Consider the following 26,562-nt stretch of genomic DNA (forward strand, 5'->3'; position numbering starts at 1 on the left):
TGAAACCCTTATGTTTGTGTATCAAGTCATTCTCTTCGTTGATTTGTGGTATAAAATTCTGTTGGATGACTATAACATAGTTTCCTGTTTAACTTTTGATGAACCTGTGATTGTCTATAATACTTGGATATTACATATAGTGTTGTGCACTTTCTTAAACATGTATTTGGAGAGCATGGCTGTACGTATCTGTTGATATATACCCAGGGATAGCACTGAGGGGGCACAGGACATGCCTATGTACAGATTCAGTGCTGCCAGCAATTTCTCAAAGCAATGAAACCATATCACACTCTCTGCTGGCTATTTGAAAAAAAAAAAAAAAAATTAGGGCTGGGATTGTGGCTCAGCGGTAGAGTGCTCGCCTAGCACATGTGAGGCCCTGGATTTGATCCTCAGACCACATAAAAATAAATAAAATAAAAGATATTGTGTCCAACTACAACTAAAAAATAAATATTTTTTTAAAAATTAACTTAAAAATATGAATAAAAGAATAAATTTATTTTAAGTTGTGGAATATGGTGCTAAAGTTGACCTCAGAAGTAAAAATTCATACTCCACTGAACACAAGATTTTATCTATTTCTTTAATCTTTATTAATTTTATAGTGAAAAATCTTTTTAAACTTAAGTGAGTTGAACTTTTTTTTTTTTAACATTTATTTTTTTAGGTGTAGATGGACACAGCACAATGCCTTTATTTGTTTGTGGTATGAGGATCGAACCCGGGTCCCTCCTGTGCTAGGCGAGTGCTCTACCACTGAGCCACAATCCCAGCCCTAACTTTTTTTTAATATCTATTTTTTAGTTGTAGTTGGACACAATATATATTAAAAATCCTTATTTATTTATTTATGCTGGGAATTGAACCCAGGGCCTCATGCATGCTAACATACCCATGCTCCACCTCTGAGTCATATCCCCAGCAAAATCTACATTTTTTGGTTGTATGCTATATATTTTTTCTCCCTAGCCTTTCCTTTGTCTTTTTTATCTTTTACAATATAAAAGTTTTAAATATGTATAATATCTGCTAATCTTTTCCTTTGCGGTTTCTGGCTTTGGTCTCAGGAAGGCCTTTTCCATAGAAAAGTATTTTCTTTGTGTGCTTCTTGTTTGTTTTTAATTTTTATATTATAACTGGAGTTGACCCCCCCTCCCCCAACACACACAAACTCACACTCACACAAGGGTGCTTTTTTAAAACTTTTAAAATGTTTTAAACATGTTGTACTTAAAAACAAACAAACAAAAAATACTGCATTAGCTTTGGGATATTTTGTGGGTGTCAGAGGGTGACTCTTTGGTCAGGAAAAATTTAGTATATCAGAGCAGGCATCTGTGTGTCATTAGACCAGTGAGAAATGATCCCAGTTTTCCTATGTGAATATTATTTGAGTATGTTTGTTATGAGAATAGTTTTCAGTTAGAAAAGCATGAGACTAAATTAGTATAGTCTGGATTATATAATTTAAATATCTCTTGTGGATACTATCCAAGGCTCTCAAGCAAGGACTTTACCCAAAATATACCTGGTCTCTTGCAGTTTGTATTGTGGCCTATAGGACAAGGACTTGGGGAGCCAAATATTTAATTTCAAACCTTTAAAAATATCATTTTTTTCCATTATTTGAGATCATTTAAAAATTTTTGATTTATCTATTTTGTATATTCATATGTGTAATTAAAATGTAATTGGCACTGCTGATTGAGAAAGATGATACCTGTTCTGTCATTTCTGGTTTTCTTCTTTATTGTTACATTTAGATTTGAAAAATTTCCAAAGCCATACCACCTAAAATTCCTATCGTAGTGTCATTGTTGAGTTAGTCCACAAAGCAAAGACTTCAAATAGGTTTTAGATCAGTAGCACTGTCTTCTACTAAGACGGATTAATTAGTTTTCTGTAACTGAGTCAGTGAAGCGGTGAGAGCTCCAGGCCAGGTCAGTTTTTTAGGAAGAGAACTTAGAATTCTGAATTACCTCTCTGTAATTAAAGCCCTGGACCACACCAGAACCTAAAGGCAGGTCTAAAGGGGATGGAGTCTGGGGAGGAAAGGAAAGAGTAAGTGAAAATAAATACAACAGATAAAACAGTCTGCCTTATAGTAAAGTTGTATCATTAATTATTTTGAGTATTTCATAAGCCAAGGAGAAAGTTGTGGGGACTTTCCTTAGTTAAATCCTTAATTTTAGGAGCATAGCACTTCTAGTTTAGGAGAATTTTTAGTGACTTACCAGACATGCGAATTTGACTAAAGAGTACTGAATTATGTTAAGGGCTTATTGGGGAGTAGAAGGTATAGTTAGGAAAAATATTAAAAGTGCCCATTTTTCATTTACATATAGGCAGATGTATTCTTCTTATACATTTTCCATATTTAATCTTCACAGATTAAATGCTATTTTCCCAGTTCGCAGGGTGAGAACAAAGGGCATTATTTTTTTGTAGTTGTAGATGGACACATGCTTTTATTTTATTTGATTATTTTTATGTGGTGCTGAGGATCAAACCCAGTGCCTCATGCATGCTAGGCAAACGTTCTGCTGCTAAGCTGCAGCCCCAGCCCACAAAGGGCATTATTTTGTCGAGGCTCACAAACCAAGTAAGTGACCGTCCTGGGATTTGAACAGCAGTCTCTCTCTGAATCCAAAGTTCATTCATATTCTTTTCATTAGAGTCAGATGCCTTCTAAACTACTAGAGCTGTTGTGTATTGTATTGTGTTGTGTACTGTGTATCAGTATCATGTCAAGTTTTGGTAACACTTTAGTTGGCATATCTTGAGGATGTTATCAGTAGTTCTTCCCCTGATATAAAGCCTGTGTACTTTCCTTTACCTTCCACCTTAGCATTGAGAGTAAGCATGAGGTTACAATCCTGGGAGGACTCAATGAATTTGTAGTGAAGTTTTATGGACCACAAGGAAGTAAGTATATGTGTTCTTTTATAGTCTTTTATTCTTAAAGACAGAACATCATGGACAAATAGTAGCATGTATAGTTTTTGCTGAAAAGTAAGTACAGTTGAACTCTAGAACCAGTGAGAAAACCAATTTCTCATCATAATTACTTTATACACTTTCTAATGAGCTGTGAGAGTGATTTCTGGGAAGTGCATTTTGGGTTTTGTTATTGTTGTTGTTGTTTGTTTTTGGGGATTGAACCCAGGAGTACTTAACCACTCAGCCACATCCCCAGCCCCTCTTTGTATTTTATTTAGAGACAGAGTCTCAGCAAATTGCTTAAGGCTTGGCTAAATTGCTGAGGCGGACTTTAAACTCGTGATCAGCTTCCTGAGCTGCTGGGATTATAGGTGTGCACCACCACACTGGACATTTTGTTCTTGTTTTGTTGTTGTTGTTGTTGTTGTTTTTTGGTGGGGCTTGGCTGAGATAGGAGAAAAGGGAATGTAAGTAGCTATTACTTACCAGATTATAGTGTTTAATAGAATCAAATATATTTGAAAGAGACAATCACTGCTGATTTTCCAACTTTTGATGTTTTAAAGTACATAGAGAACCTACTGGTTATAGTAGGGTTCTGACTCTTTAAAGAATTAATTTTGAGTGTTTTCAGAAGAGATTAGGGTTTAACATTTAACTTATACTAAGATTTATTTTCTAATTTAAGGACACAATTCTGATGTTTAACCTTTTTTACTTTTATTCTAGCACCGTATGAAGGTGGAGTATGGAAAGTTAGAGTGGATCTTCCTGATAAATACCCTTTCAAATCTCCATCTATAGGTATGTGAGTACTTGGTTTGGTTTCTCTCCTTAGGGAATTTTGAAATCTAAGAGGAAAAGATATCCTACATTTTGTGGGAGATATTTCTAGAAATGATGATTTAACTGAATTTTTGGTTGGTTAAATCAGTGACTTGGTGGGGACTTCCACAGTGTGATAAAGGACATATATATATACACACACACACCTCTTTGCATGATTATAATGACTTACAGTGTAGATTTTTCTCTTTAGGTGTCAACGAATGGTATATAATAACTGTTCTAATTTTGTCATCTAAAAATCCAGCCTAGCTCTTACTTCACTTTGGCTAACCCCAGTTCTGGGTACTAAGCAATGAAACAACTCTTTCATTCTCTCCAATCTTTTTAGCCTTATAAACAGTAGACAGAAGAATAGCAACCTCAGTGTGGGATTATGCAAGAGGTTTCCTTGCCTTCATCTTCCTTATACCTCAATTTGTGATGTTATTAACCTGTCTCCTCCACTGAGGTGTGCTCAGTGATAATTAAGTTATTTTAGTACTTCTGATTGAAAGTGACAACTCTAAATATTTGAGATTGTAGAAGGATAGTTCTCTCATTAACTTTAGTAAACTTTTTTTAACTTTAGTCTATACGTAACTAAAATATTATAAAATATTGACCAATTTTAAGTAAGAACAATAAAATAAAATTGGAATATATTGAACAATCTTTGATGATCCGACTGAGCTTTGTACTGAGAACAGCCAGAGTTAAAATATCTTGGTACCACTGTAACTGTCTTCAGAGCTAAAGCCAGATAGATCTCCTGGCTGCAAACAACAAAAAAGTTTAAAAAAAAAAAAAAACCAAAGCTTTCTGAAGCTTTGATTTCATTTCATGCTTCTGTATTTCTTTGTAAGGCAAATAGTACAGAAGAGTTAGGATGGTCACAGACTTAAGTCCAAAAGCGGTAACCTCTTCCTTAATATCTAACTACTTTACATGCTTTAGTATTTTATGCTTTAAAAATATAGAGCATCTATAAATTTGTTCTTAGACTGGATAAATTTTGTGCTCATTTCCTTGAGTTTGTTAGGTGAGTTTTCTAAACCAGCACTCGAGAAGATACTTTATGGATAAATGAATCTGAAATTTTTTCATTGGTTTAGGAGCTCCAAGTTTTAGAGTTAGGAATGGTGAAGTGGTATCATGAGGTGTGTAGTGTTTGAAACAACTCAAGAGCGCATCTGACTTTAATAGCTGTGTGGTTGAGGGCATCGGCCTTTTCTTGCCTCCAATCCATGACAGCATGTTGTTGTTCCCTGCCGATAGTTTATTCATCTCTTAACTTGAGAGGGGTGTTTCTATTCAGACATTTGAAACATGTATGTAGTCAAGTGATATGATCTTAAAGCCTTTACAAATTACCCAAACCATGTAAATTCATTCAGACACATCTCATAAATACATTGACTTAAAAAGTAAAAATTAGCCTTCCAAATCCAGTTTTGTTACACTACATTCCTAGTCAGAGAGGAGACAGTAGAGCTTATTGAAATTAGTACTTAACCTATAGAAATGCAGTTGCATATCCTGTACAAAAGTAGTTATTTCCCAAATGTTGTTATTGTTCCAGGTAACATGATTGATTCATTTTAGCTTTTTAAATAAAAAAGATAAAAATATCTACAACTTTATCCAGTATGCCTTTTTCCTCCTGATGCTGTGGTTAGAACAAGGGCCTTGTATATGTGAGGCAGGTGCTGTACCTCTGAACTACACCCCCATCCCTAAAATATCTAAACTTTAGACACTGCTTATTTATTAACAAGCCTGTGTCCTTTCCAAAAAGTCAGTGACCTTGTATAAAATTGACTTGGACAGCTGGGCGTGGTAGTGCACGCCTGCAATCCTAGCAGCTTGGGAGGCTGAGGCAGGAGGATCCTGAGTTCAGAGCCAGCCTCACCAAAAGTGAGGTGCTAAGCAACTCAGTTAGACCGTGTCTCTAAATAAAATACAAAATAGGGCTAGGGATGTGGCTTAGTGGTTGAGTACCTCTGAGTTCAATCCCTGGTACCCTGTCACCACCACTGCAAAAAATAATTGGGGCAAATGGACAGACCATCTTAACTTCATTAGTTTCCTTTTCCTTTCTGTGTGTTTTCCGAACTTGGTAGTGTCTACAAATGTGTATCATCTTCTCTTAAGGAAGTAGATCTAGTTGAAATATTTGTACAAGCTGTCCTTGTTTCCTCCAAAGGAAGATTGCATAAGAGAGTTTTAATCAGTTGTGAGGGGTGACCCATTTTCAAGTCATCAACAGTATAATTACTGTTGATGTGCTTTAAGCATTTCGAAAAGCAGTGGCTCACTTAGAAAAGGCAAGTTTTCCTTTTTGAGTTGTGTAGATGTTAAATTATACAGAAGGGAAAGGAAATAAAGTAACACATTCTTTTTAAACCTTGTTTCCATTGTATCTGGCAGATGTACATTCCTTCTGAGCCAAATTTTAAGCTCTTATATACTAAGGTGTAGCTGCAATGGGGAATATGTAGCTCAGTGTTATAGCACTTGTCTAGCATTCATGAGACCCTGAGTTCAATTACCAGTGTAGCCCCCCCCCCCCAAAAAAAAAGTTGAGATTAAATGTTTTTAATGCTTACATCTTGGAATTTTTAAATATATACCTGTTTTAATTGTGTGTGTTTGTGTATATTTTCTAATTGTATAAATGATCATATCCATTAAGGAATGTAAGAAAGTTGTGAGCAAAAACAAAGGAAAAAAATTAAAACATTTCATAATTTTATGCCTTAAATGGGTATCATTATTTATATTCTTGTCTGTTATTTAAAACATTCCTCTGCATATTGAATATACATTCGATATAATTTGACATATTTATCTTTGGGATACTTTTTGAAAACTTAATTTGAGAAGATTTTTAGTAGTTGCCTGATTACGTGAGATGTTCTTTTAAACAATTTACATCTATAAATAAGTTCTTATTTTCCCCCAAATAGTGACATAGCTACCCCAAATCCTCTTGGGAAAGAAAAGGAATATAAATGAGCACCTTGGGAGGTTATGGACTCTCTTTTCAACCACTTAGAGCTCATCTTTACATTCTCTTTGAATATCATAAGTAATGATGAATCTTGATGCTTTGAAGCTACAAATGAATTTTTGAAATAGCTAAAGGTAATTTAATCCCAGAGAGATGAATAGAAAAACTGAGTAATATCAGTTGGTATAAAACTGGTCCTGTGGGTATTCCCAAAGAGAAATTAGAAAACTTTCTTTAATCAACTATAACATCATTGAAATATTTACATATTCTTCCAGAAAAGACTGCTTCGAAAGGAATCATATTTAAGTCTCTTAAGTTCTGAAAAGTCAGACTGACTTTTATCTTTTCACTCAGAAATATTTCCTAGAGTACTTAGCAATGCTGCTGGGGATTAGTGACCATGTAGAGTTAAAAGTGGGTGATTAGACATTTATCACTGGTTATCAGGAATGAGAAGTTCTGGACCCAGTTCTCCTTGACCAATGAAAATTGTTGTTCCTCTTCTAGAAAACAAGATAATTGAGTACAGTGGTGCATGTCTGTAAACCCAGCTCCTAGGAAGGCTGAGACAGGAAGATTGCTTGAGCCTAGGAGTTCAGGGCTAACCTGGGCAACAATAGAAGTGATACCCACGTCTCTTTAAAAAAAAAAAGAAAAGAAAAATGTGATGTTGGAATTAAGTTAATTCTGTATGCTTGATACTGACCAGGACATTAAATACTCAGAGTGTATGGGGTCCTTCTGGACATGAGGAAAACTGTAGGCGGCCTTTACCAGTTAGAAGATGAACATAAATAAAATAGCACATGTTCTTTGTGTATTGGGGGAGGGGGGCATACTAGGGATTGAACCCAGGGGCACACTGTCCCTGAGCTATATCCCCAGCGCTTGTTTTTTGAGACAGGTCTTGCTAAGTTGCTCAGGCTGTCCTTGAACTTGCGAGCCTCCCATTTTAGCCTAAAGTGTCACTGGGATTATAGGTGTGTGCCAACACATATTCTTTGGTGGCACTGTTTCATTTTGTTTTGTTTTTGTGGTGCTGAGGATGGAACCCAGAGCCTTCTTCTTTACATGTGCTAGGCAGGTGCTCTACCAATGAGCTATGCCCGTGGCCCTTCATTGTGTTTTTAGATGAGCTGTGAGTGAGTCAGTGCCTGTTTATAACAGGGTACAAGGAGGAAATGGGTTTTATTTAAAAGAAAATTTGTTTTGTATGTTGAAAGTAGTCTTTAAATGCTTTGAAGATGTGAAGGTGCATCTGAGAACTTTAGTATCCTTTCAGAACCTCAAGTAATTCCCCAGTCCATGAAGATTTTATTTTATGCAAAGATGTTGTTGCAGAGACTGTATTATTTATTCCCTACTTCTCCACACTCACAGTTTTTACCTAGTACATGTATACTTAGCTTAAACTAAGGAGAAAAGCTTTCATCAAAGAAAATACAGACTTGCAGTTCCAATGGAGGTGAAATAAAGATGAGTGATCTCAGATAAAAAGATAAAAATTTTAGTGTTAAAATTTATTTTTGAAAATTAGAAGTATCCTGAATAGCCCATTGGTAATAAACTAGTTAAGTTATACTATAACATACTATGTCTTAATGGACAAAAATGTTTTACAACCATTACTCACGTTTTAACACCATCTTTGAGGAACAAAAAGGAAAATGCAAATATTTTCCATGCAAATTTCAATTGTGAATGTCAGAATATTGGCTATAGTTATCAGTAACTGTTGAGTTAGAGGTTAAAAACATAACTGCTCTGTAATTTCTAAATAGTCTACACTGTGTGCTTTTATTACAAAAGTAAATATTTTTTTAAATATTACAAAGGCATGACCTTTGAATGTCCTGTCCGCATCATTGTCTGCACTTCTGTCTTTCATTCTAGAAAGTCACCAAGCTTTCCTTGGCCAGAATTCCCACCTGGTAGCTTGCTAAAAACCTGTCTGACCTGCAGGTTTCCTACCAACCTCCTTTTTTCCTTTAAATTTTAATTGTGTATGCAGGTAAGTGTGCATACTCTTTTCTTTCCTTTTTCTTCTGCTTATAGTCTAATTTTACACACTTCTTCATTCCTTTTCTTCCCCCCTTCCCTCTTCTCTTGGCTTCTCTAGCAGTTCTCACCATACATCTTTTCCTTTGACTCTTCCACTCTCTCCCACCACCCTTGCTCCATGTTTCTCTTGAAAAGGGGCCCAGTATAAAGCTAATGATGGTAATAAGCCTGAGTCAAGGAAAAAGAAAATTGCAAGTCTAATAAAGATACAAAACATTAGATTCAGGGCTTTTAGCCTGTGAAGGTCTTGAAAGTACCATGAAGTCTTCTTCAGAATGTATAGTAGTTGCCCTCAGATCATATCTACCTAAATGCTAGATAAAATTAAATTGTTGTTTTATCTTATATTTAAATAATCATTGCTGGCCAGTGGATTAATAGAATCGCATTTTGCTAATTTCAGATAAAAATGTAGAGTATTTTAGGATCTTTTGCAAATACTATTAAGACCAGCATGGGACCCATGTCACCATTTACTTTTATTTTAAAAATAGGAAACTGGGGCTTGGGTTGTAGCTCAGTGGTAGAGCACTTGCTACAAATGTGAGGCACTGGGTTCAAACCCTAGCACCACATTAAAAAAAAAAAAAAACTAAATAAAATAAAGGTATTGTGTCTGTCTACAACTAAAAAAATATATATATTTTTTTATATTTATTTTACTTATTTATTTTTATGTGGTGCTGAGGATCGAACCCAGGGCCTTGCACATGCTAAGCGAGCGCTCTACCACTGAGCCACAACCCCAGCCCTAAAAATATTTTTTGAAAAAATAGAAAACTGTCTTGAAAGATGTAGTTCACAAGTCTAAAAACTAGCTTTTGAAATGCTACCAGTATGTATCTACATGTTCTCAGTGAAGAAGGTCCTTTCCTCAGAGCAAGCTGTATGTAGTCTGTCTAGATTGTAATTTAATTCCACAGTGGAGTGTGCAGGAGAAGTGGGTGCTTGAGAACACTGTTCTGGAGAGACTGCATAATGGTGATCTAAGAATGTGAATAGAATGGCCAGAAAAAATCCAGCAAGCCCATGCAGTGTGGAGTTTGATGTAAGTGGCATACATCAAGAGCTAGCCAATCATGTATGACTAAAAAAATAAAAATAAAAATAAATCGTATGTTAAAAAAAAAAGAGCTAGCAAAACCCAGGCAAGTAAATGGAGACAAAATGAAAGTCACAGGCAACAGTAAAATAGTTAAAATATTATAGTGAGCTGTATAAGTGGCTGTATAGTGTCAAGCTGTACTGTGGTCAAGCTGTCATCTAAATAGGATGGTTTAGGTTGTCCTTTCACTGGACTTAGATAACTTGTCAAAATCCTTTTTAAATCTCCCAATCTTGTCATAGAGTTGTTTTTTTTGTTTTGTTTTGTTTTTTTTAGTACTGGGGCTTAGACCTCAGAGTCTCCCACATGCTAGGCAAGTGACTCTACCACTGAGCTACATTCCTTTTGAGACCAGATCTCACTGTCCAGCTTGGCCTTCCAACTTGTGATTCTCCTGCCTCAGCCACCCAAGGAAGTAGGATTACAGGTGTGAGCCAACCTGCCTACCTATTATCATGTTTCTTCATTGAAAAACACTTTGATAATCAGTGAGCCATATATATATATATATCTTTTGCCAGTGATTAAGGAAAATGATTCAATCTTTTTTATTGTTAGAATAGTAGACTCTTCTGAAATAATTTTTTTCCCCACTATGGCCAGAAATACCTTACACTATTTTTGGAGTGTAATTTTATAATATGGTATGACTAAACTAACTATAGAACTTAGAATACTTACCATATATTTTCTATGTTCCTCAGTGAAAACATTCTACAGTTACTCCCTCAAGAACTAGTTTGAGTAACTTAAGTGAGCAGTATTTAGTCAGGGTGGAGAGGAGTGTGTCATTCATGAGAGGTGTTGCTTACTCATTTAACAAAGGCCTATTTGGGCCACTGTATTTCCACAAATAAAATAAATTCTTGGGCTGAGGAAGCAAAATTTCATTAAGATCATCTGTATACTTCTTTAAATTCAAACCCAAGGTCATGGAAGTAGTTCCTGTCTCAATTAGTTATATCACTACACAATAGCAGTTATATATCTTTTGAATTCCAATCAAGAGAAGCAAAGTTCTAGGAGGAAAGTTTTTTTATTTAATAGTATTTTTTAAAATATTTTTTTAGTTGTAGATGGACACAGTACTTTTATTTTAGGGATCAAACCCAGTGCCTCACACATGCTAGGTAAGTGCTATGCCACTGAGCTACAACCCCAAGCCCTAGGAGGAAAGTTTTGTAAATGTTCTTTGAGATAATGCTCTGAGAATATAGCCATAATTAAAAGCTTTCTGTTTACTGATGTTCTGAAAATGAAATTTTTCAGGATGAATTTCTAAAAAACTTAGTCCAGTTACTGAGGTTTAAGAGTCATCTGACATGATTTCTTCTGATTCCACAAATTTATTGGATTCTTGCTGTGTACTGGGCATTATTCTAGGTGTTAAAAATTCAAAAGTGAGCAAATTAGTCTCGACACTTTCTTTCAAGGGAAGAAGATATAGCAAAATATAAAATTTTGATAGCTTTATACAGAGAATTGATGTAATAGAATAGCTACCTTGGGTTACATATTTAGGAAAGCCTCTCTGGCAAAGAAAACTTAAGCTGAAACACAAATAAAAATATAAGCCAGCCCTGATCCCTATAGACTAGGGAAAGAGCATCCAAGCAGAAGAAACCACAAGTGTCAGTGCACTTGGCTGATGGGGGCTAGGTAGAAAGTGAGGTGTAATATAAGGCCCAAACATAGGCAAGGGCTTTGTAAGCTAGGTTAAAGGTATGAATTTCATTTTGTTTAATGGAAAGATTGTCATAAGGTTTTAAGAAGAGTAAAAGGTTAAGTTGTTGTTGTGGTTTTTAATGTTTTGGCAGTACTGGAGATTGAACCCAGAGATGCTCTACCACTGAACTACATCCCAAGCCCTTTTTATTTTACTTTGGGACAGAATCTAAGTTGCCCAGATTGGCCTTGAACTTGCAGTCCTCCTGCCTCAGCCTCCTGAGTCACTGGATTATAGGTGTGCACCACTGTGCCCAGCAGATTTCATTTTTAAATGATCACTCTACTGCTATGGGGAAAGTCAGGGTGACAGGGTAAAAGTAAAATTATACAAGCTATTATCAGGAACAGATTTTCTTTCTGATTCTTCTGTTCTTCCCCACCGCCTTGTTCCATGTTTCTCTTCAAAAAAGAGGCCCGGTTTAGAGCTAATAATAATGGTAATAATATTAAGAAGCTCTGGTCTATATTTTTGTAGCTTTAAGGAAATTTGGCTATATTAAGGGTACCATCCAAATTGAGGAGAGGCGTACCTAAAAGAAGTGGGGTAGGTTCTGTTTTTTTATATTTTTAATGGAAGATTTGGAAGGATATTTAAATGTTCTTTGTAGGGAGTTGTCTAGAAAAGAGGGAAGCTTGGTGATGCTGGGGATTGGAAGGAGGATTGGAGGAGCCATGCCTTTGGAAAGGAAAGGGCAAGGTCAGAGCACAGAGGACCGTTGTTGGCAAGAGCATGAGCATTGGTGTGAGTGTTGAGGAAAGAGAATAAAATATGTATGCAGGGAGGATTTTAGAAATGGAAAGTAGGGGGTTCTGCCAGTTGGCTCCCATCTTAAAATGGGCAAGGAGAGAAGGATGAGGGAGGAAAAGGAAGTGGGAAATTTGCAGAATGAAGCAAGTGAAAAACTCATTGAGCAATGGGGGGAGAGCAAGGTGCTAGAGAAAAGAGAGAAGAAAGTTGTAGGTGATGTGGAGTTCATAGCAGGTAATTGATGAGCCTATCTTGACAAGTTGGTATATATTTGTTTATTTACATCATACCTCCCTGGCAGTTCAATAGATAGGAAATCCATTAAGGCAGCTCCGGCTCTATTTAACTGATAGCACTCACTCCAGCAAATACTTAGGGTTTGATAACATTGCCTGTTCCAAAGAATGTTTGAATAAGTAAGTGAATGAATTTCTACTTAGTGGCAGGCACCCTCATGTCCAAGTATAGTTGGTCCTCCAAATCCAAAGATTCTTTTTTTTTTTTTTAGGTGTAGATGGACACAACACAATGCCTTTATTTTTATGTGGTGCTGAGGATCGAACCTGGGTCCTGCCCATGCTAGGCGAGCGCTCTACCACTGAGCTACAGTCCCATCCCAAAAGATTCTTTATCCACCAATTCAACCAACACCATGGATCAAAAATATTCTGGAAAAATAATTTGCATCTATACTGAAAACATTTTTTCCCTTGTTATTCCCTGAAAAATACAGTATAACAATGTAGCAAGTAGATTGTATTATATATTATGAGAGAAGACATAAAGTATATGATATATTATATATATATATACACACACTTTATATGCAAATGCTGTGCCATTTTAGAGTAGGGACTTGAGCAGATTCTAGGGGAGGAGGTGAGAACCACTCTCCCTTGGAACTGAGGAATGAGTATAGAGAGAGTATGCATGATTGACTTGCTCCAGTTGTAGATTTGCTGGATGGGCATTTTGGAGGGGAGAGAGCAGGGGATTTTTCAGAGGATTGCTAGAGCATAGTGGTAATAGTGATGGTTCTTAATCACCTTAGAGGGACAGAGGACAGAGGGTGAAGTTTAGAGTGCTGGCAGGTAGAAAATGGATCAATAAGTTGGAGTTCACAGGCAAAAGACTAATTCATGGGGTAGGAAGCTCCTTCACAAGGACAGGAGACAATGTTAGGGGAGGGAATGTCTGAATTTGTGATATGGGAGGTAGAACTCTTTATAGGGATAACAGTTCAAGGTATGTTCTGGGAAATGTGAAGTGCAATGAGAGGAAAGGTCATTGAGGAGAAGTATAAGGAACTGAGATGCCAGGGTGTCAGATGTGTGGTCTTAATAGTAATGTGACTGAAAAGGACAGGATTTGAGTGAAGAGAGGCTTAGGGACCAGATGCTAAAGTTTTTAGGGAAGAAGCCAGTGGTCAAATTGGCCTTATTGATATGAAAACCTGCTTTAAGTGATCTGCATTATCTAAATCCATTTCCTTTCATCTTACTATTAGAGTACAAACAAGCTTTCCCTCTCTTCCTCTGATAGTAACCTTGCTTTTGCTTATTACCATCAGAGGACTTGTCCATTTCCTTCTGGAAGTTGACTTATGTCCATTTGAATTCTGCCTTTGACAGTTCGTTATTATATATCTTTCCATTTGCTATATAAAAATTCCATCTTACTTGCTGCCTGGGTGCCTGCTTTAAAGTGGGTGACCTCTAGCTTTTTGAGCTGGTTATTCTGATGTTGTTTTGGTATTAAGTCCACTTTTTTTCCTTTTAGGATTTGATATCAGAATGGAAACATGTGGGGCTGGGGATGTGGCTCAAGCGGTGGCGCGCTCGCCTGGCATGCGTGCGGCCCGGGTTCGATCCTCAGCACCACATACAAACAAGGATGTTGTGTCCGCCGAAAACTAAAAAATAAATAAATATTAAAAAAAAAAAAAAAGAATGGAAACATGTATTCTTGGCTTTCTTTTTCTTTAGTTAAACTGAATTTCTGTTAAAAACGACAAGAGTAATGTCTTATCTCCTTTTGAAAAACTTTTTCACACAGTTTAAAGATTTGTTTATATTCCTGGTATTGGTGAAAACCATATTGTTAAAAGGAACTTTAGTGATTAGGTCATCTAGTCGCCTCATTTGAAGGATGGACAAAAATGAGGCTGAGATATATCATTACTTACTTGTTGCAGAATCTGCCTTCCATTCTCTTGTTGTTTTGTTTTGTTCATTTTCTCACCATACCAAATGCAGTCAGAATGGTCTTTTAAAAAACCATTAGAGTAACTATATTTTCCATTTCCAGTGTGAAAAGATTATAAGCATATCCCCTAAATCAAAATATCCTCTAATATTCTTAACAGTACCTAAAGGCTTAAGAGATGGATGCATAGGGCAGATAGTTTCATTTTTAGGATAAGGAAAGTGAGGTGGAATTACTTGCCTAAACTCTTTAAACTGAAACTAACATCAATGAATGCTTACTGGAATATATCATTAGAAAACGTAGACCACATATTAATTCATTTAATCTTCATGACAGTCCTATGATATGTAGAGAACATTATTTAATCTGGTTTTAGAAATAAGGGAACAGAAAGTCAAAGAAGTAAGTTGTGAGTGGTAGAGACTTGAAATTGGGTCTTGTGATTTCAAGTCCAATGTGTTCTATATTGTCCTGCCTCTGGCCATGAAACTGCTGCTGGATTCCACAGTATGGTTATACAAAAGACCAAGAGACTAAAAGATAAACTCTGGAAATGGGAAAGAGGTTACAGTCTTCCAAAAATGAAACTGTTGGACAGTCAGCTAAGGTTCTGATGATCTGCTAGGTCAGTATAAGGATTATGCTGTTGAAGGATAACTCTTCACCTTTTCTTAGTTATAAATGAACTTTTCTTATCCATCCAGCCCATTCCTCAGATTCTATATTATCAGAGAGAAAGGAAGAAACAGAAAAGAGGACCCCTTATGAGTTTAGATCTCCTGAACACACACAGGATCAGTTCAGAAGTTCCCATGACACAGGGCATTGAGTGAGCTTCTTGCTTGGTTCCTCACCCAAGAAGAGACCAGCCCAGGTCCATCTCTCCTGAGTAGGAAAGGCCCACCTCTCTGAAGACACTTCTGCCCAGGTGCAGGCTGGGCCTGGCTGTCTGAGGTAAGATGAAAAATTTGTTAGAGTGTGCACTAATGCACACTAATAGACACAGCCTCTGGCTGTCACAGATGAGACTGGCAGCATCCCTACCCTTTGAATCAGCTGCAGTATTCTGACTCAAGTCATCTCCATGTTAGGAACTGAGATCCAAGTTACTAGCCTTTAAAAATTTTTGTCTGAGATATTACATGGAAAGATAAGGTCTGATGTTTTTGTGTGTGTGGTGCTGGGGATTGAACCCAGAGCCTTGTGCATGTGAGGCAAGCACTCTACCAACTGAGCTATGTCCCCAGGCCAAGGTCTGATCTTTAATAAATGTATATAGATTCTTTTCTTTTTGGTGTTGGGGATTGAACACAGAGATCTCGTGCTTAATAAGCACATGCTCTACCACTCAATTACACCCTAGCCCCTGAAAACATGTTTTAAACAATCATACCTAGTTAAATGGAATGAAGTCATTTTGGTTGTGAATAGTCTACCTTATGTGGGCATTTGTCCTAAAGGTAGAAATATCAGAATGACTTAAATATTTTCACACAGTAATCATAAACTTACCATTAAGTTACATCAGGCCACAGCTGCTTTAACCATCTTAGTACAGGTCCATTGTATTCCTGGGAAGCGAGCTCATTTTTACCTTTGGCACTTTTCATCAGCTTCCACTAGGGTAGACTTAGACAAGTGACAAAGAAAACACGCTAACTTCTCATTATCGTCAAGGTAATTTTGAGTGAAGTTTCTAGATAGATCACCCACAAATTTGATCATTAATATCCCCTCCCCAAATAAAGGAAATGAAAGCATTAAAAGATTAATTTTCATCTCATTTATTCGCATATTTACCTCAACATTAGAAGTTACTCAGGTGTGTACAACTTTGTACAGAGCCCTTTTGGGATTGGATATAGAAATAAGCTGAAATAAAGGGGCTGGGGTTGTGGCTCAGTGTAGAGCACTTGCCTCATACGTGTGAGGCACTGGGTTTGATTCTCAGCACCACATAAAAATAAATATAGATATTGTGTCCATGTATAACTAAAAAATATATAAAAATAAATAAGCTGAAATAAAAACCAATTCAGCATGATTTGGCTTCATGATGTTTACTTTCTCTTCTGGAGCAGTTGAGTATTGAAGTGGAATAAGCAAAAGCACAGAATAGTTTTCTATTGTAATAATTTGTGTGTGTGTGTGTTTTAAGATAGTTTTGCATCGATTAAGCATGGTTTGGATTTCTTCTCCTAGCTATTTATTCCTATTGTCATCTCCCCCCCCACACCTTTTAATAAGTAGCTAGAGCAGTGCCTGAGAATAATATCCAGAAGATTTAAAGGAGTTCTCATTTTCTCTGATGGAGATAACTGAAATATATCATTAGAAAATGTAGTAAATAAAATCTCAAGTCATATAGATTAAAAATTATTTGGTGGGCTCAGGTAGAATGCTTGTCCTAACACATTTGAGACTCTGGGTTTGATCCCCAGCACTAAAAAAAAAGGAAAAAGACTTGCCGCTTCCTTTTATCATGTTTCCAAAAAAAAAAATTTTTTTTTTTTTTTCAAAATATGTTCTCTTAAAATATCTTCAAAATAGTTCCTGGTTGAATGGAAACAAGTGTTGGGAAAATTTTCTTCTTGCAGACATATTCATTAGTGTGGTGATAGCCTTGCCAAAAGGAAGGAGAACATGCCAGGGCAAACACTGGGTCCTGAGAATGTTCCTTCTCAGAATTCCTAGCCTGTTCTTTCCCAGTCTCCCGTCCTGGTCCAGAAGTTCCATTGTTGGCATTGTTGTCCAGAATGTAAATGAATGCCAGAAATACTGCTCACAGCTTGTCCAAGAACAAATGCAAAGGAGACATGTTCCTTTTCATGGACTTACTTTGGATACATTCTTTTAAACAATTAAAAAAGTTTGGAATAAGGAGAGGTCATTTTAATTTAGAAAATGTGTTTTGATAAAGTCCTCTGGTCTCGGAACTCTGTTCATTATAGTTAACTCCTAGATTTTTGGTGCTGACAGGACCTTTTAAAATAGAATAAGAGTGGGAATTTTGGAAATCTAGCTATTTTTCTTTATAGATAAAGAAACATACCCCAGAAGTGAAGTGACTGACCCAGGGCCTATGGTTGAGAGCAGAACTGGGGTTAGAACCCTTGTGTACTACTTTGCTCTTTGCTGTCTGCTTCTGCCCTCTGTTCCAGAGCTCATATGGTATTTTAGTCTTGCAGGGCACTAGGGACTGGGCCCAATTCACTTATTACTAAAGCATGTTTACTAAGTCCTTTTTGGGCCTGTCTACTATGTACTCCTAGACTCAACCAGGCCAAATCTAGATTTAATTGAAAACAGTGTAGAACCTATATTCATTCCAAATGTATTCTCCAGGCCATGGTCAATGAGGGAAGCACTTTAATCTTTTAAAGACAGTTTTGATAAACATTTAAAGTTCTTTATCACAGCTGTTTTCTTGACTTACACCTTTAAGGTGCCCTGTGGCATCAAACTGTTGAAGCTTAATTCATTTCTAGGATTCCCTTTCCATTTTATGTGAGACCAGCCATTCCTCATCTTCTTTCCCCAACACTGAACTGCTATGAGCTGATTGAGCTGTTCTCCAACTAGCCTTTCTTTTTTAATTCAATGATATGGATACTATATTAGTATGTCAGACACTAGCTTCAGTGGCTTTGTCTCCCTCAGAATGTAAAAGAGCCCTCAGTGTGCTGATCACCTCTGTGACCCACTTCTGGGACCCACTTCTGGTCTTATATCCCTTATTCCGTTTCAGTGTCACTAATGCCTTTGCTGACCTTCAAATGCATTAAGCAAACTCCTGATATGCTTTGCACTTGAGCATTTGGGCTGAGTAAATGTTCTTCCCCTTGGTGCTCTTGCGCCTCCTTCAGGATAAGGCATCTTCTCGGGAAGGCCTTCCCTCACCATCATGTTTAAAATTGCAACTCCTATCCCAGCCTTCCTATAACACTAGCCACTTTAATTTTTTTTTTTTTAAGTTGTTGATGGACTTTATTGTCTTTATTTGTATGTGCTGCTGAGGATCGAACCCAGTGCCTCATGCATGCTAGGCGAGCACGCTACCACTGAGCCACAACCCCAGCCCCAACACTAGCCACTTTATAACCTAGCACTTATTTTGTTTCTGCAGGTGATTCTCATCTGTAGCCAGCATCAGGAACTTTTGCCATAGATACTCTCCACTAGGTATTAGTTTTAAGGGTTCTAACAGAGGCAGGATTTTAAGTAAGTACCAAGAACATATTACTTGGTGCTGAGGATATGGCTCAGTTGGTAGAGTGCTTGCCTAGAATGCACAAGGCCCTGGGTTCAATCCCCAGCACCACCAAAAAAAAAAAAGAACATATTACTTTCCCATAGTAGAACCATTCTCTTTAGTTAGACTACATGGTGGCCCAACATTGTTTCCCACTCATCAGAAAGTTTCTTGGGCTGGGGGAGGTAACAGTGGTAGTGCCTAGTACAAGTGAGGTCTTGGGTTTCATCCCTGGCCTCACCGTGCCCACCCGCCCCCCCCCCCAAAAAAAAAAAAAGTTTCCTTGCATTAGGGAAAACAGCATATTCCTATGTAACTGATCTTGAAGATGACATGCCTTAGAACCCAAGGATTTTTTGATTAATGCTGTGGTATATACTTGTAATCCCAGAGACTGAGCAGGAAGATCAAAAATTTGAGGCTGCCCTTGGCAATTTAGCAAAACCTTGTCTCAAAATGAAAAGGGCTAGAGTGTCGTAACTCAGTAGTAGAAGGCCCCTGGGTTTATCCCCAGTACCACTCCCCTCCCCCAAAATTGTTTTAAACAAGAGAAATTAAGATGTGAACATGATAACATTTCTCTTAAAAGGTTTCAGCACTAGTTAACTCATGTATAATTAGATTACTTTAGAAGACTTGTTGTTTATGATCTTTTTATTTAAAGAGTTTTTTGTTTGTTTTTGTACTAGAGATTAACCCCAAGGCTGCACTCATGCTAGGCAAGCACTCTACCACTGAGCTACATCCCCAGCCTTTTTTATTTTGAGATAGAGTTACACTAAGTTGCCCTTGCTGGCCTTGAACTTGAGATGCACCCACCTCAGCCTCCCAAGTCACTGGCATTACAGGCCTGGACTGCTGCACCCAGACTGAAAGTGATTTTTGTTTAACTATTGACGTTACACATTATAGAAATTTAGGAGAGTCAAAAGAAGAGAGAAATCATGGGGGAGTCTCTCAAAAACGACTACTGTTGACACTGGCCTTTCACATCTTCTCAATCCCACTTCTGGTACAGGGGTGACAGAGGGAGTGATAGGATATGGAAAATGCAGGGGAGAAAAGGCCTGCACCATCAAGAATTGGACACTGCTAATCTTTGTTCATATTTGCTTCCTGTTTCTTGTCTATGTGCATGCTTGTATTAAACATTTAAAAAATAGTAAATAATATACAAGCACTTTGTCCCTTTTTAAAAGGAATATAGTGACAGATAAAATCATTTTTAATTGCTATTTCCTCTTCTGTTCCCTATTCCCACCATGGCCATGGCCCTGTACCCTACATGAAATACTTTTACAACTTTGATATGTTTTTCCATACTTAAAGCATGGAGATAAGAATTATTGCTTTATTTTAGTATGCTGTAACTATATGTGTTTTTTCTTTTTAACTGAGCTTCATCTCTATCCAAGTTAGTGCATATTGGTCTAGTTGATTATGTTTGGCTGTATAGGACTCCCAAGTGTATGGGTACTTTATAGCTCATCTCGTGTTCATGAGGTCGAATTTGGTTCTAGGCTTTTATAACAATGCTGCTATGAATAACTATGGCCATCTGGAACTTTTCCCCCTGTTTTTTAATATTTAGGCATGACCATTTCTATCAGCTTATTATGATCTCTTTGTAAAATACATACCCCTTAAGTCTAGACTTTGAAACATCTTCATTTTCCTTAATGAAAAATTAATATTGAACCTGGCTTTTGTGTTGAGGGGCGGGTGGGGGGCATCTAAAGAATTTAAACACTCTTCATTATAGTAGATAAAACTGTTTCAGTACAGAGAGTAAAAAGAATGTAAAAACAGAAATTGAAGCAGGATTAGTATTTGGAGTAGCTAGAGCAGTCAAAGACTGGAATATTGGAGGTTTTGTATTCTTTTCCCACAATTGCTAATTCGAATAAAGTTTCTAAGATTTTTGGAGATAATGTCCATGGCAGCTCACTTGCAGCACTTGCGGTGCTGCCTCTCTGAATCTTTAAGACTCTTCCCCTTTCCACGTGTACCCTGTGTCCATACCTTATACACATTGCATTTATTTCTTCCTGGCTCTTGTCCTTCTTTAGTGACCTTTTGGAGAATGGTGTATTGTTTCATTTTTGTACCCTAAAAAAGCACAACTGCTGTCATGTAGGTGTTGCTGCTATGTTTCGAATGAGGGAGTGAACCTGTGGGGATGGGTGAGGGAAGGTGGGGTTGGGGCACAGCAATAGCAAAAACTGCTGCAGTAAGGAAATAAAGTGGAAAAAATGACAATATGACAGCTTTGACAATAGATCTCTGCTTTAGAGTATTGTCATTTGCATATACAAATATTGCTTAAATCATTGATTCTAAGTTAGAAAATAATTTCTCCTTGCAATTTAAACAGCAGTACATTAAAATCTGTACTTGTTTTTTAGGGGGAAAAAAAATCCCTGACAGATGCAGCCATCTTGAAGAATTTTTTAAAACTCCTTGCCTAATTTCTTAGTTGCCTCAATTTTAATCAAGATTGGGTTTCCTTGAATGAGTAGACAAAATTAAAGGAAATATTTTGGTCACTTCTTGTGAAATCCTTTGTGGTTTGCAAGTGGTGTTCCTACAACATTTCAACAGCTTCATTCATGTTCCGTACAAGGTGTAGCCTAATGATGACGGTAAATGAGCCTCAGAAGGAGAAGTTCAAGTGCAGAACCTAAAGTTTAGAGCTTGAACAATAAAACTGTGTGTGTGTGGTGGGGGGTTGTCAGTGAAGTTTCTTAATGTTTATCATAACACTAGTTATAAATCATTTAGTATTAAAAAAATCTTCTTTGGCAAGTACCTTCATAGCTTAGGAAGCACTTGCTTTTAAGATTATTTTGTATAAAGTTTCATTACTCCCCAAAAGTTGTTTGTTTGTTACTAGAACTCTCATATATTTTAGTTAATTGGAGCCAACAGAATATAGTCTTATCAATAGCCAATGATCTAAGGTTGAAAGTATTGGTTTATGAGTATTATCACCTTTTTCCTTATCATACTGAAGTTGTTTCTGACATACTTTAAAACTCATTGTTCTCTGGATACTTTTTGCTGCTAATTAACATCTCTTTTTACAGGATTCATGAATAAAATTTTCCATCCCAACATTGATGAAGCGTAAGTAACTATTTAAAAATGTTTACATTTTAGTAGCAACTGCTTTTGATTAGAGTTCTTTTTTCTCTCCTGGTTATGAAATAATCTGTATTTATCATCTAGGATTTTATGGGGGAGGTGGACTATGAGTGTCATTTAAACTGTACAGTCCTAGGGATATGCTCTTTTAAACCACTGAGTTCTGGTTCGCTGTACATTGTTAATTTTTTCCATTGTCATGCCTGCATCCTTCACTTCCCTTGATATCCAGCTAACATTTGCAATGTTTCACATCTTAGTTCTCATCATATAGACACAGCTCAGAGATCTGTTTTTGGCATACAGATTTGCCATTTTTAGCCCATAAATGTATTTCTTAGTTCTTGAGAGAAAAGTTTTGTTTCAGTTGTGAATCTTCATTTTCATTTTCTTTCCTTGTGGTGTTAATGGTATGTTAAAGTGGTCCCAGTGCAGTCTTTGTGTCCCTCTCCAGTGCTATTTAGAAGGCATGACCATTTGGACTGCAGTTTTTACTTTTCACAGTATCCCATTTTGCCCTCATAAAGCTTACCTGTGAGATTTCTCTGAACTTTGTGTGAGTAGGTTGGTACATATATTGTGTCCCTTTGTGCTTTAATATTTCAGCATATCAGTCATCCTAACAACAAAATGTAGTAATCAAAGTAGTTTCCAGATTCAGGAACTTAATGTAATACTTTATAGTCTATTGCTATATTGTAGTAATGTACTTTTTAGCATTTTTTCCCCTTTTAGTAAAAGATTTAGTCCAGAACCACATATTGCATTTATTTGTCATTTCTTTAAAATTACTTTCATTTAGAATATAGATAATTTATTTTATAAGTTCTCCCACAATTTGGATTTGTCCGTTTCTGTATTAGTTTCAGGGTATGCACACGCTTAACCACACAGGGAAAATTTGTGTTTATCAGGGTATCACAGCTCTATCTGCCCCTTGTTTCCAATGTTAATTCCGACCACCTGGCTCAGGTGTTTATTGGTTTCTTATAATTATTTTTCCTTTTCAGTCTGTAAGGAGACACCTATGACCTTGTAAATATTTTGCTCCTCATTATACTTTCCCCCATTTTTAAAATTTAAGGATCTATTAAAGGTGTTTTCGTGATAAATAAAATTAGTTGCCAGATACATGCAACTAACTTTCTAATTTTTTTAAAAAATACCATTCTTTCCATCTGTTTCAGGTCAGGAACTGTGTGTCTAGATGTAATTAATCAAACTTGGACAGCTCTTTATGGTGAGTTTGGCCATGGAATACCTTTTGGAGGTGTTGAGACACTGCCTAAGAAAATGTTGTTGGTTTTTCTTCTCTGGTTTAAGATGCTTTGTTGGGACGGGAAGGGATTTTGAAGGACTGGATGATAAAGTGTGTTGAGTGAAAGAAAAAAAAAAGCTTCAGTTTAGCAGTCCAAGTTTAAAATATTTTTGAGATACTGAACTTAAGGAATATGTATATAGGCACAAGTACATGTGGAAATTTTTAAATACGTGTATTATATTCAGAAGCACATTGCATATCCCTGTTTATATGTAATATGATTTAGTTTTGAGAAACCTCTTAGGAATGTCCCTCTGAAATGAGATGAATAGTGTAGTAAGTGGTTTCCAGGAATCATTTCTTTCAAAGGCCACAAGCTCTTTATGAAGCAAAAAGTAATTTAGCCTTTCTTCAGGGCTGAAATTGATAACTTATCTCTTGCAGTGAATGAACAAATGAATGGCCCATCTCTGCAAAATACTAAACTAAAAATCACAGAGATAGGAGAAGTATCAAGCCTTTTTTCCTTGAGATTGTGACCAGGTTGGGGAGCTGAAAATATTTTTTAATTATATTTGAAGTTAGAGATAAAAGCAAATCTGTTTGTTCTACCCATATGTCCAAATTCTCAGTCTAGACATTCCTTGCTCTGGTGGTTCCACCCCATGAAACTCCTCTGATTCTCCTGTTGGCAGTCATCCTGGATACCCTCACATTTTACAATTCTTTCTGGCCTACTTTTACTTTGTACTCTGTATTTGTTGATTTTACCTTCATTTATTGTGCTGCTAGCTTGTTTCCTACCTTAAAAGTTGTCAGGTGCATGTCTTGTCTTAAAAGTCCTGGGACTCTTTGCACAGTCCATTATGGTTTACAAGAGTGAGTGAGTGAACAGTTGCTGAAGGACGCAAGACAGCTTCCTTTAGTTGAAGAGTCAGGAGACATTTTAATGGTCTAAGGTGGGTAAGGCATCTCGGTCCTCCCAGATATCTTCGTGCTTGTTAGTGAATGAGAATCACAGAGGAGGGTTGGTCACCAGCACACAGATAACACCCCTCCCCCCATTCTCTATTCAGGAATTATTTCCTCTATTTGCAGTTCTCTTCCCTGATCTTTGTGTGGTTTGTACCTTCTTTTCTCACCTCAAGCATCACTTCCTCAGAGAAGCCTCCTTTCCTAACTACTCCATGGTATGGTACCTTGCTTTAAATAAGTTTTTAAAACTCATTTATTGTTTCTCCTGTCCTATTGAGTTAAATACTCCACAAGAGTAAGGACTTTGTCTTGCTGCTTGTCTGCACACACATTCACATACCTAAAACCATGCCTGGTGTACAGGACAGGTTCAACTATTTGTTAAATGAATGAATTAATCATGCCCAAGTACTGTTTTAACATGCGAGTTTTAGGGAGATGATGGCTTAAGGAGATGAAGCAACAAGAGAGAACATATACTCTGAAGTTGATTAAACGGATTCCTTTTAAGACTTTTTTTGTGGGGGGTTGTTAAAAAAAAAAAAAGTCTCATGGCAGGCTGCCTGGAATATCTGATGTAATGATGTATTTTCCTAAAACTGCATTCACATTTTAGAAATGTATACACATCAAGATACTGCAAGCTGGTTTCAATTACAGTGGTTTTAGTTTAATCAAAACCTTTTTTCTAGAAGAGGTTTGCTGATTCTCAAACACCTCATGTCTCAGAACAATTTTTTTAGTAACTCTTTTATTGTAATTAACAAACACAACTCACCCACTGAAAATGTGTAATTCAATAGTTAGTATATTCAGTTATGAACAACCATCACCAGACAATTCAGAACATTTTCTTCAAAAGAAACTCATGGGGAATGGTGACACACACCTGTAATCCCAGTTCTTGGGAGACTTAAGGCAGGCAGATTACATGTTTGAGACCAGCCTTGGCAATTTAGTGAGACTGTCTCAAAATCAAAAGGGCTGAGGATGCAGCTCAGTGATAAAGTGCCCCTGGTACTGCAAAGGGAATGAGGGAAAGTCATGTCTTTCGTTATTCCCACCCCCAACATCCCCCCATCTCTAGGCAACCACTAATCTACTTTTTATTTCTATAGATTTATCTGTCCTGGACATTACTTATCAATGGAATTATATAATATGTGTTCTTTTGTGACTTATTCTTTTCATTTGGCATAATGTTTTCAAGGCCTATCCCTGACATAGCATGTATCATAATTTCCTTTTTATGGCCGAATAATATTCTATTGCTACCACATTTTGTTTATGTGCTTATCAGATGATGGGCATTTAGATTATTTCCACTTTGGGCTATTATGAATAATCCCTTGGTTAATATTTGTGCACAAATCTCAACATGGACATAGGTTTTTATTTCTCTTGGGTATGTACCTAGGAGTGAGTTTGATAGATGATATGGTAACTCTGTATTTTCCCATTTTAAGGAAATGACAGTCTGTTTTCCAAAGTTGCTGTATCATCTTCACATTTCTATCAGCTGTGTGAGTGTCAGAACATATTTTAAAGCAGAAGCCAACATGACTAAGGCTTTATCACATTTATAAAATGATAAATACTTGTATTTGCTTGCAAAGCATTTAATAAGCAACAGGAGTTAAACCACAGGCCAGGTATGGTGGCTATACCTGTAATCCTAGCAACTCGGGAGGCACGAGGATTGCAAGTTTGAGGCCAGCCTCATCAACTTAGCAAAATCTTGTTCCAAAATAAAAGGGTGGTAGAGAGCCCTGAGTTCAATCCCCAGTACCACAAAAGAAAAAAGTTAAATCAGTAGAAACAGAAAGCAGATTTCCACATTGAATGTGTATGAGTTATTCTAACTGTTCCATAACAAGAGTATGGGCACACTGACATTACGGGTAAGTACAGGAAAACACAAAGAAATATTTTCAGAGTTTGATCAAAAATATACTCACCATGGGAAAACTGTTCTGATATTTTGCTCAATACCAACAGTTTCTCAAGAAAATTCAGCATTTCTTCCATGAGACATTTTAGAAGCAGGCTAGTATAATATATATAGAAGTACTGGTATAAGCTAAGTACCGTGGTGCAGGCCTGAAATCTCAGCTGAGGTAGGAGGATTGTAAATTTGAGGCTATCTTGGGCAACTTAGTGACTCAAACTAAAACTAAAAATGGGGGACAATGTAGTTTAGAGGTGGGCCCTGGGCTCAATCTCAATAACACACAGTACTGGTGAAAAGAGTTGGTTCAAATGACCTTGAAGGTGTTTTTTGTTTGTTTGTTTG

At 36.8% G+C, this 26,562-nt stretch overlaps 1 protein-coding gene and 1 non-coding gene across 3 annotated transcripts in view; both read left to right on the forward strand.

Moving 5' to 3' along the window:
* Ube2h (ubiquitin conjugating enzyme E2 H) overlaps positions 1-26,562 on the forward strand; it is a 100,014-nt gene that overhangs the window by 54,206 nt on the left and 19,246 nt on the right. The window contains exons 2-5 of one of the 2 annotated variants that reach the window (XM_046455039.2): positions 2,855-2,931; positions 3,676-3,750; positions 21,976-22,015; positions 23,221-23,273. In XM_046455039.2, coding sequence (XP_046310995.1) covers positions 2,855-2,931; positions 3,676-3,750; positions 21,976-22,015; positions 23,221-23,273 — 245 coding nt within the window. The remainder of the gene's footprint in view (positions 1-2,854; positions 2,932-3,675; positions 3,751-21,975; positions 22,016-23,220; positions 23,274-26,562) is intronic. The other variant, XM_046455041.2, reaches the window with a different exon arrangement.
* Trnas-aga (transfer RNA serine (anticodon AGA)) lies at positions 18,883-18,961 on the forward strand. The gene has a single exon. It is a non-coding gene; the product is annotated as a tRNA-Ser (tRNA).

This window comes from Marmota monax, unplaced genomic scaffold (assembly GCF_021218885.2).
Source record: "Marmota monax isolate L192 unplaced genomic scaffold, Marmota_monax_Labrador192_F-V1.1 WCK01_AAM20220418_F8-fsc00131, whole genome shotgun sequence".
In the NCBI taxonomy this organism is placed as follows: Eukaryota; Metazoa; Chordata; class Mammalia; order Rodentia; family Sciuridae; genus Marmota; species Marmota monax.